The sequence below is a fragment of the Lagenorhynchus albirostris genome, chromosome 11 (assembly GCF_949774975.1).
Source record: "Lagenorhynchus albirostris chromosome 11, mLagAlb1.1, whole genome shotgun sequence".
Lineage (NCBI taxonomy): Eukaryota > Metazoa > Chordata > Mammalia > Artiodactyla > Delphinidae > Lagenorhynchus > Lagenorhynchus albirostris.
This window is the reverse complement of record NC_083105.1, coordinates 98262716-98274024: the sequence shown is the minus strand read 5'-3', so window position 1 is coordinate 98274024 and position 11309 is coordinate 98262716. Positions and strand designations below refer to the sequence as shown.

Genomic DNA, 11309 nt, shown 5'->3' with positions numbered 1-11309 from the left:
GGAAGTCAAGGCCGCCCGACTCGGTGGGAAGGGCCGAGCCAGAGGCGGGAGGGGCTGCGGCCACCGGACCTGGGCGGGGCGGGGCGGGGCAGGTGGGGCGGGGGCGGGGGCGGGGGCCGGCGGGGGCGGGGGCGAGGGCGGGGTCAGGGGCGGGGGCAGGGGCGGGGCCCGGCACATGCGCACCGCGGCGGCGCGCGCCCGAGGAGTGGCACTTTTTAAAAGTGCAGCCCTGAGGCCAACCCGCAGCCGCCAGCACCTCGGTCCGAAGACTGGTCCCGCCCGTCCCGGCCTCAAGCGCCCCCGTCCCACACCAGTCCGGCCCAGGCCAGTCTAGCGCGCACCATGCCGGTCAAAGGAGGCACCAAGTGCATCAAATATCTGCTGTTCGGATTTAACTTCATCTTCTGGGTGAGTGAGCGCGACTGCCGCGCGCTCCTCTCCGGGGCCACCTGTCCACCCCGGGCAGCCGGTCCGCGGTCGGGGTTGCCGGTCACCGGCATCGCCTGCGCAGGGGAAGACTCCTGGCGGGAGGAGAGGGCACTGCGGCCGCCAGCTGGCTTCTCGGCGGGGGCTGAGACGGGCTGGGAGGGCGCGTTGGTCCGGGGCTGGTCCGAAGCGGGGCGGGCAGGGGGCGCGGGGCCCTAGTGAGCCGGGTGTGTGTGTGTGGGGGGGGGGTTGCTCCCACCCCGATCCCCTCCGAGTGCAGGAGGGAGAAATGGAGCACCCCCTCTGCTGGGGACTCAAGGCCCTGCCCGAAGGGGACTGTGGCGAGCAGTGCAGCTCGTGACCCGGGTGTGGTCCCCCCGAGAGGCCGAGGCCGCGGGGAGGGGAGGATGCGGACCCTCCAAGGGACTAAGGTGGCGCCGGAGGAGCTCAGTGAAGGTCTGTTGGCATCTTTACGCTGGAGAGCAAGGGGCGCGCAGGTCGCGGGTGTCAGCGTCCCGGGCCCCGTCCCTGAATGAGCGTCGGGATCCCTCCTCCACCCCCGAGGGGGAACCTTCAGGCCCCATGCTCTCAGACTGATTCTGAGCCGGCGTGAGAAAGTCCGAGCTCCCTCGAAACTACCTGAAAGACTAGCTTGTCTTGATTTTTTTTTTTTCCCCCGAAGAGCGATAAGTATCTGAGCTGGAGAGAACTCCGGGAGAGTTGGGGAGGGGTGGGGCAGATGCCTATCGGCGCCCTCAGTAGGGTGAGTCCTCTGTTTCTCCATTTCCGGGAGAGATAAGGTGCCGGCCTCACCCCCTTCCCCGCCAGCCCACCCAGCAGCCGGGCGGGGCCACAGGGAGTGGACTGTCACCTGGGAAGGACGCACGCAGGCCAGGGAGATCCAGGACTCCCGCTGCCGGCCACTCTCAGCCTGTCTGCAAATGGGAAGGCTAAGGCCGGCAGGGAAGGGGAGTGGTCCCTCCGCACCTCTCCTTGAGGGATTAAGGGGCCACCCCAAGAAAGAGGCAAGGAATAGGGGACTTTGGTGTCCTGGTTCACGGGCCACATCCCCTGCTCACAGGTGGACAGTATTTGCCCCTTTGCAGTCAGGAAAGCATGTGGAAAGGCAGGCCCTGTGCCACGCTCGATAGAGACGGCCGTAGAAGCAGGGGCGAGCCACCAGAGGCTTGTAACAAGAATGTGCTTATTTCCCTGGAGCTGCTTCCCCGTGAACCCCAGGGAAAACCTCCTGAGATTTAATCCACTCTCTGGAGCTGACGGGGTATGAGATTGACCTGCCCTTGCAAGACTCATCACACCCAACACCTGCTCTAGTGAGGACAGTGCACAGGTGTGCCCTGCCCGGCCCATGGCCTGCTCTAGGGAGACCCTCCTGTGGTGGGCACCCCCTCCTCCCGGGTGTCCCTGCCAGCCAGCTAGCTGCCAGCCTTGGCTCCGCCCGTCTCCAACTCCGGCTCTAGGAAAGAACGTCAAAGGCTGACTAGCCCCGCCCCACCCCGCCCTTGTCCTTTAAGGAGTTTTTCTCTCCCTCCTCCCTAGCACCGTCTCTCCCCTGCCAGTCTCTTGGTTACTCCTTAGCTATCTGCCTAGGCTGTGTGAGGGTTTGGGGCGTGGGGACCCACGGACTCCCAGGCTGCCTCCATACCCCCCGCCCCATGGCACCTGCAGGAGCCTGGCGGGAGGCTCCCAGGCCACTCAGGTATCTGCTCAGCCTCTCACTGACTCCTGCCTGCCACCCCACTCTATCCAGACCTGCCCCTGCCTGAGCTAGGTGCTGCTGATGGGCTGTGTCATCTGAAACAGAAATGACTCATTCTAGGAACGGCTGGGTATAGAATTAGAAATGACTTTTGAGGTGATTCAGTCCAGCCTCTTCTTCACAGCGAGGAAGCGGGAACCAGAGAGGGGCTGACCTGCCCAGCGTCACGGGAACCCAGCCAATACCCTAACCCCTAGGTCCCTTAAGTCCTGTCCTCTTCCGTCTCCACCACAAAACCAACAAGGGGACCTGGTAACGGGTGGTGTATGGGGGTCAGCAGTAGCTTCATGTCTCTGAATCGTTTATTGTTCAGTCGTCCTGTATTCAGGTCCCTGTAGAGTTGAAGCCCTCATCTCCCTCCTAGGAGGTGTTGGAATAAAGGAACACCATGATCCCCTTGTGCAGCGTGTTACTGCAAAGTCCTTTTCCAAATCTCATTGTATAGCCAGAGCAGGTAACATTCTCCCCATTTTACTGATGACCAGGAAACTAGTCCCCAGAGAGGTTCCACGACTCAGCCAGGGTCATGTGGCAGGATAGCATCAGAGGTAAGTCTGAAGGCAGGTCTGGTTGGCTACAAGTTCAGCACGCTTTCCATCACCACCTGCTGCTGTACCCAGCTGAGTGGGAATGAAGGGAGGGGGGCAACAAGCTCTCAAAAAATAACTTTTAAGAGAAGCTATGACCTGAGGGAACTGGTTGCTTGGACTGTTATGATGTCATCACTTCCCTTTCTCTCTTGAGACCAGGAATTTATAAACTTGGTGTTTGGGACCTGATGTGGGCCTTGAAGAGCAGGAGTTGGGAGGCTAGGGGCCACCAGTACCTCATGGACAGAGGATGCTGAGGGGTGGTCCAGCAGGGATCCAGAGAGGAGAAGCCCACCTCAGCGGCAGTGGGGTGATTGGGGCGGGGGAGGGGAGCGGTGTACCTCTTCCCTGGCCCCCAGTCTCATCCCTGTGGGACCCTCAGTGACAGCAGAGCCTGCGCTGCCTGCCCTCCCCAAGTAGGGCCTCTGGTGCCCGCAGCTAAGCCAGCAGTCAGGCTGTTCTTCCAGTGCCCGCAGGACCCTGACTTCCCAGCTCTGTTTCAGTTGTTTCTGGGTTTCCTTCAGACCTCTTTGCCTACCCACCCTCCAAAAAATTTCGATGGGGAAACATTTTACATTGCCAAAGGGGCAGCCTCAGCTGTACAGTGGGGAACCGGGGCTGGTCCAGGCCAGGAGCCAGGCCTTCACATTCTACCCACCCCCTCACCCCTTTGTTCCCTGCCTCTCACCCCGTCTCCTCCCTCGCTGATGGGAATAGCAGGGAATTTCTCTTTCCCAAGAAATGGTGTCTCGCAGGCCTAAGGCAGGCTTCACGGAAACATGGACAGAGGCCTGGACCAGAGCTCAGGGACCTGTGTGTTAGTCCAGCTCTGCCCCCAGCTCACTTTGAGCAGGTCACTTTTGAATTCCAGACCTCAGTTTCCTCATCTGTACAACCAGTGGGTTGGAGCAAATGGTCCAGAAAGGTCCCTTCAGTAGCTCAGTCTATGAAACCAGCCCCACCCCCAGGGCCTAGAGCAAAGGACATTCCCACACAACCCAAAACAGGAGTCAGGAAATGGAAGTGTGCAGTGGGTACCCAGGCTTGACCCAGCGTGGCTTCATTTCATTCAGGGGCCTCTTGACGTCTGGGGCCTGAGTCGTGCCTCTCTTTCCTGGTAACCCCAAGTTCCCTCTACTCCCCCGGGTGGGGTCTCTCTGTCTGGGGGGGTTCTCTGTTTTGGTCGCCCTCAGCCTTTTGTGGCAGTGCTGCCTAGTGGTCAGAGTGGCTCTGGGTTGGATTTGCCCGTCACCGTGTGGAGCTGGTGACTACCCCCTGGGGTTGCTGTGGGTTATAGGAGCGCATGCGCGTGACGCACTTAGCCTCCTGGATGAGAAGTAAACTTCCAGCCGTAGCTTTTGTCATCCCTGTATGGAAAGGAGGTTGAGGAGGTGGGGAGGGTGGGAGCACTGGCCTGAGGAAGTGTGGAAGTTGAAACCAGAGAGAGGTAGCCAGGTGCACACCCCACATCCACACACGTCCCCCCTTCTTCTCATCCTGCATCACTGCCAGCCTCGTTCCTCCACACACCTCTGCGATTCCCACCTCAGGACCCTGACTCCATTTCATGTGTGGCCGCAAGTCTGACTGTGGGGCAGCCCCACTTCTGAAAATAAAACTGCGTGCGGAGAAATCCGGAATGCGGGGTCCGGGCGGGGGATGGGCGAGCGGGATGGCCCTGGCAGAAGCCCCTCCCACCCAACCTGCTGCTTCACCCAGAAGCTGTTTGCCTTCAGTGCTGGCCTGAGCAAGCAGCTGGGGCTCTTGCGTGAAATGGCTTCCACCTTTGGCACCCGGACAGCCCGAGCCCTGCGAGAGCCGGCTGTGTTTGCACAGAGGCTGGCAGGTTTGGGGAGGCCAGGTGTCTGCATCTGCTCAGGAAAATAAGACTTCTCCCTGCTCGGACTCCTGAGGCTTTCCCCCCACTTTGCCCCGCGATGGTTGTCAACAACAGATGGGACTCCTGATTTGGGGAGTGGGGAGGATTCCTCTACACGCGCGGACGCACATACGCGCGCACGCACACTCACCTGGCACCATTCCAGACCTCACTCTCTGGTGCTCAAAGGAAGCAGCTGCCGGTTCAGACCTGAGTTTGGAACTGCTTTGATAAGAAGCCCTTTGGAGCACTTACTCCGCTAAACGAGTCTTCTGCGGCTTCAGACCTCACACATCACCGTTCTCACATCTTCCTTTTGTGTCAGATGCAAATCTTCACTATTAACACACAGAGCTGTGTGTCCGTGTTCGATTTGTCTGTTTTCCTGTTCGATTCCATTTTACAAGGAGGCACGGTTTTGGGGATTGGTTGCACAGTTTGGGGCTTAATAATACGCCTGGGACTTAACAAAAGCACCTTTTCTGCCAAAGAGCACAAGCCTTGACCGTCTTTCTTGGGTGTGCCTGGCTGTGAGGGTGAGGGACCCGACGTCACGGGTTACGGTGTTTTCTGTGGTCCTGTTGCCTCCTTGGTGGCTGCATGTTCTGGAGAGTCTGGGGAGAGGAGCGTGAAGAAAAAGTTTCAGGAAGCTTCATGTTTTTGTGCCGCGTTCCTGCCTCCCTCCGGGGGCGGGGTCAGGGGAACTTTATTTGGAACCGCCTCAGGTCTTTTCAACCAAAGACTTGCAGAAACCGTCTTTCCCTCTTACTTACAGAAGAGCAGTGACTTCATGGTTTGGGGGTTTGACAATCTGGGGAAGAGCCTGTCGAACCCAGGTTCACCCAGAGATAATTTGCAACTGAGGGAATTAAGGAGACCAAAAGCGCTAATCTAAACAATATTTTTTTTTTAATTTATGTTTTTAAAGTCTGACTGCAGATCACTTGCCTGTTTCATTCCGTGGAAAAAGTAATGCTGGTCCAGGGACATTTGCATTTTCCGTCAAGTGATGGCAGGCAGCTGTGGAAAGCAGCGTCCTGTCTCCAGATGAGATAATTTTATTTTAATTACATCCATCCAGTAATTCCTCCCGTCCACCAAAGAAATACTTAGTTCTGGATAGTTTTCTGTTTGGTTTTTTGTTTAATAAATTTATTTATTTTTTATTTACTTATTTTGGGCTGCATTGGGTCTTAGTTGCTGCGTGGACTTTCTCTAGTTGCAGCGAGCCGGGGCTAGTCTTCATTGCGGTGCATGGGCTTCTCATTGCGGTGGCTTCTCCTCTTGCGGAGCACAGGCTCTGGGCACACGGGCTTAAGTAGTTGTGGCATATGGGCTCCGTAGTTGTGGCGCGCAGGCTCTAGAGCGCAGGCTCAGTAGTTGTGGCACACAGGCTTAGTTGCCCCACGGCATGTGGGATCCTCCCGGACCAGAGTTCGAACCCATGTCCCCTGCATTGGCAGGAGGATTCCCAGTCACTGCGCCACCAGGGAAGTCCCTGGATAGCTTTTAAGTACTGCTTGCTGTCATCCTCGACTGGCAGGTCCGAACATTTTGGGGGAATCCCATGAAATCAATGGGACCTGCCTCCAGAAACACACAGTCCCCGGTTTTTTGGCTTTTTTCTCCAGAGACCCATGAACCTCCCCATATCAAACACCGCATATTGGTTTCCAGGCAACCCCTGCTCTGTCCGGAATCCCACGTTTCTGCCATGAGGTGTGGGTTGCCTCACTGCTCTCCAGGACTGCACAGGGGAGCTGTGGGGACTTTGAGGAAGGCATTAGAGAGCCCCTAAGTTCCCCGAGGATCAAGGGCAGCCCTGACTGGAGCTCTGGCCTCCCCACCCATCCTTGCTCTGACCGTCAGCTTAATCCTGGCCCAAGGAGTGGCTTGGACTCGAGATTAATTCAACGAGTGTTCTGTATTCCTAGTCCTGGAGCTTGGGTGATTTGTCTTTGCTGGGAAAGAGCAGGGTCCTGTCTTTCCCACAAATGGAAACTAGAAGGCTCGGCTGGCCTTCTCTGGCCTTGCCCCTGAGGACTTTGGAAAGGGAGATGCGCCCCCCGGGGGTCTCTGGAGACGCAGACCTCTGAGTTGTGATGTACAGCCTGGCTACGTAGCAGGGAGGATGAAGCCCACTGACTTGCAGGAGAGGGGCCAGATCTGTTTGATCCCAGGGAAGATCCCTGAGCAGAGAGGTGTGTGGACTGTTGACGTGGAGAAAGTCAGTCAGTCCTTTTGCTCAATCCTCTTGCCAGGCATGGTGCAAGGGAGCAGAAACGGTGTCCCTGGCTGTGTTAGGGAAGTCACCCTCCACAGCCTACCCGCTACACTCTCAAGGTCCCAGTATCCACCTCTCTCAGACCCAGGCAGATGGGGGCCATGACGCCTACCGAGCCCCTGCCTCCAAACTGCTTAGAGGAGGCCCCTTTTCCTCCCAGTCTGAGCCGCATGTCAGTGTCCAAGGGCAGAAACAACACCACACGTGGATCGTAGGAGAAAATCCTTGACTGGGGGTTAAAAATATCATAAATTAGACCGTTTTAGTGAATTCAAAACACATTTCTATAGCATTTTAGTTTTAATTTATCTTTAAACTTACACTGATTGAATCAGTAGCAAATGATAAGGTTGATTTACTGAATCTTTAAATGAAAGATCAGCAAAATCATACATAGTTGCGAATTCTTTGCTTCTCAAGTTTGGGGTGTTGTGTGTGTTTTCATTTTATTGAGGTATAGTTGATTTGCAATGTTGTGTTTAATTTCTTCTCTACAGCATGTGTGTGTTTTAATTGAAGTATGATCGACATACAACATTCCTTTAGTTTCCAGTGTACAACGTAATGATTTGACATTCATACACGTTGCAAAATGATAGCCAGAGTAAGTCTACTTACCATCTGTCACCATACAAAGTTACAGAATTTTTTTTTCTTGAGATGAGAGCAGCTTTCAAATCTGCAAAACAATATCACTGACTATAGTTACCTTGCTGTACATCACATCCCCTTGACTTATTTATTTTATAACTGAAAATTTGTACCTCTGGATCCCCTTCGCCCATTTTACCCACCTCCCCAGCCTTCCTTCACTCAGGCAACCACCAATCTGTTCTCTGTGTCTGTGGGTTTGGTTGGGTTTGGTTTGTTCATTTGTTTTGTCTTCCAGATTTCATTTAGCATAATACCCTCCAGGTCCATCCATGTTGTCACAAATGGTGTGATTTCTATCTTTTTTATGGCTGAATAATATTCTAGTGTATATATGTACCATGTCTTCTTTATACATTTATCTATGGATGGACATTTAGGTTGTTTCCATGTCTTGGCTATTGTAAATAGTGCTGCAGTGAACATAGGGGTGCATGTATCTTTTCGAATTAGTGTTTTCATGTTCTTTGGATATGTAACCAGAAGTGAAATTGCTGCATCATGTGGTAGTTCTATTTTTAATCTTTTGAGAAACTGCCATACTCTTTTCCATACTGGGTGCACAAATTTACATTTCCACCAAGACTGCACAAGGTTCCCTTTCTCCACATCATCATCAACACTTGTTATTTGTTGTCCTTTGGATAATAGCCATTGTGACAGGTATAACATGATATCTGATTGTGGTTTTGATTTGCATTCCCCTGATGTTTAGTGATGTTGAGCATCTTTTCATGTGCCCATTGGCCATCTGTATGTCTTCTTTGGGAAGTTTAGTTTAAAAGATAGTTTGCTATAGACTGTTTGCGCCTCTCCAAATTCATATGTTAAATCCTAAAGTCCAATGCAGTTTTATTTGGAGTCGAGGCTGTTGGGGGTGATTAGGTCATGAGGATGGGGCCCTCATGAATGGAATTAGTGCCCTTATAAGAAGAGGCGGGACCTCTCTGGTGACGCAGTGGTTAAGAATCCGCCTCCTGAGCTCCCTTGGTGGCGCAGTGGTTGAGAGTCCGCCTGCCAATGCAGAGGACATGGGTTCGTGCCCCAGTCTGGGAAGATCCCACATGCCACAGAGCAGCTAGGCCCGTGAGCCATGGCCACTGAGCCTGCGCGTCCGGAGCCTGTGCTCCACAGCGGGAGAGGCCACAACAGTGAGAGGCCCATGTATCACTAAAAAAAAAAGAATCTGCCTCCCAATGCAGGGGACATGGGTTCGAGCCCTGGTCCGGGAAGATCCCACATGCCGCAGAGCAACTAAGCCCATGCGCCACAACTACGGAGCCTGAGCTCTAGAGCCCATGAGCCACAACTACTGAGCCCACGTGCTGCAAGTACTGAAGCCCGCGTGTCGCAACTACTGAAGCCCGTGTGCCTAGAGTCTCTGTTCTGCAACAAAGGGAAGCCACTGCAATGAGACGCCCGTGCACCACAACGAAGAGTAGCCCCCGCTCCCTGCAACCAGAGGAAGCCTGCGCACAGCAACGAAGACCCAAGAGGAGTCCCAGCCTCTCTCTCTAGACAGCCAAAAATAAATAAATAAAATAAATAAATTTATTTTTTAAAAGAAGAAGAAGAGGCCCCAGAGTTCCCGTCTCCCTTCAACCATGTGAGATTCTAGTGAGAAGATAACCCTCTATGAACCAGGAACTGAGTCCAAACCAGATGCCAAGTCTGCTGGTGCCTTGATCTTGGACTTCTACCCTGTCCACAGTGCTTTGTTACAGCAGGCTTAATGGACTAAGACAAAGTTATTTACAAATCCGAACCAAAAACGCCTCTTCCCATCTAGATGAACAATTGCAGTGTAGCAGTTTGCATGCACCCCTCACATCCGTGCCCCCCTCTGTTGTGTGGGAAGCCACCCTCAGCAGAATGTGTCCTGCAGGGACAGGAAACTCGTCCCCCGTAAAGGCTCTTCCTCCTGCTCACCCTGATGCACTATAAGCGCCTTCTTGTGATGTGGGGCCATGGATTTCTACCTGTTACTATTATGCTCAGACTTTTTTTTGTTTTCTTAGCCACACTGGGCAGCTTGCGGGATCTTAGTTCCCCAAGCAGGGACCAAACCCGGGCCCCCTGCAGTGGAAACACGAAGTCCTAACCACTGGACCACCAGGGAAATCCCTATGCTCAAAAAAAAATTTTTTTAATAAATTTATTTATTTATTTTTGGCTGTGTCGGGTCTTCGTTGCGGTGCGCAGGCTTCTCATCGCAGTGGTTTCTCTTGTTGTGTGGGCTTCAGTAGTTGTGGCCCTCAGACTCAGTACTTGTGGCTCATGGGCTCTAGAGCTCAGACTCCATAGTTGCGGCGCACGGGCTTAGTTGCTCCGTGGCACGTGGGATCTTCCTGGACGAGGGCGCGAACCTGTGTCCCCTGCACTGGCAGGCGGATTCTTAACCACTGTGCCACTGGGGCAGTCCTCCCTATGCTCAAACTTTTTAAAGCCTCCTTTCTACAAGCCTGGGGAAGTCGTCCCACACTCTACTTTCCCCCTCTTCAATCAAATTATAGCCCTGGCTCCCCAAGACAGATAACCCTTAAGAGATCCGAAAACTCATTTCAACTAGAAATTACATTCTCTTCCAGAGCTGGGGAGGGACCCTTAGAATGGGGAGCTGGTGTGGTCCTCCTGCCTCTCAGGGCCCCATGCCCAGGGCTGTGAGACAGGCCTGCAGTGATGCCTTCTCGTTCCCTCTGTCCTCTGCTGGCAGGATGGTGCTGTAAGGGGCGGGCAAAGGCTCTGGGTCCCACCTTCAGGCCATGCCTATAGGGATACAAGGACAGTGGCCAATGGGCAGCTGCAGCGGTGTCTGCACTTGCCAGGCTTGCGGCGGTGGCGCAGCTGGGACGAGGAGGGCATGTACCAGCTTACTCCCAGAGCAGGGCTATGGCCACACTCACTTCTGGCTGGCCAGCGAGAACGTGCCCAGAGCTCTCCAGCCAGAGGCCAGCAAGAGGAGTCCCAGGCTCTCTCTCTAGACTCTGTCCGTCAGGCTCCCCCAGAGCGACGCCAGACTCCGAAGGCACGTGCAGGCCAGGTGGCCAAGGCAGGTACCCTCCTGTCGTGAGAAGATAGGCCCTCTGCTCTTACCTGTGGGCTCTCTTGGGGCCTTTACGGATCGAAGACGCCACTTTTGAAATAGAATCAGCTGTGACCAGGAAGGAGAAAGGATAAAAGTGATGAAAAATTCTGGCCCTGAAATTAAGAAAATGGATCAAAAAGACCTTTGAGCTTAGCAACATGATTGAGAATTTGGGCTTTGCAGTCAGACTGTTGTGGGTCCAGGTTGTAACTCAGGCACCTCTTTGCCGTGTGATCTCAAGACAAGCTCCTGAACTTCTGTGCCTGAAACTTCTCAGCTCGAAAACAAGTTAATATTACCTACCTGGTGGGTCTGTTGAGAAAATTAAATGATTCAAGTGAAGTGCTTCGGGTGAGGCAGGGGACACAGCAGACAGTGGAGGGCTTGCTGTTTAATCATTGAGACTAAAATGAAGAGGGGATCGTGGCAGAGGAATAGGGCAAGGGGTATCTCCCACCACTGAGGGTCACGCGAGCAAGTGGTAACAGGTTCCACAGATGGAATGAGAGCTAGCTGGTCTGTGTGGCTAAAGTGTATCAGCAAGAGTGTGTGTGTGTGTGTGTGTGTGTGTGTGTGTGTGTGTGTGTGTGTGTGTGTGCGCGCGCGCGCATGTG

At 54.1% G+C, this 11309-nt stretch overlaps 1 protein-coding gene across 1 annotated transcript in view; it reads left to right on the top strand.

The window, feature by feature from the left end:
* The first annotated feature begins 201 nt into the window (after positions 1 to 201).
* Positions 202 to 11309, top strand: part of CD9 (CD9 molecule) — a 35744-nt gene continuing 24636 nt past the window's right edge. Inside the window, exon 1 of the mRNA XM_060167139.1 lies at positions 202 to 408. Coding sequence (XP_060023122.1) covers positions 343 to 408 — 66 coding nt within the window. The 5' untranslated portion in view covers positions 202 to 342. The remainder of the gene's footprint in view (positions 409 to 11309) is intronic.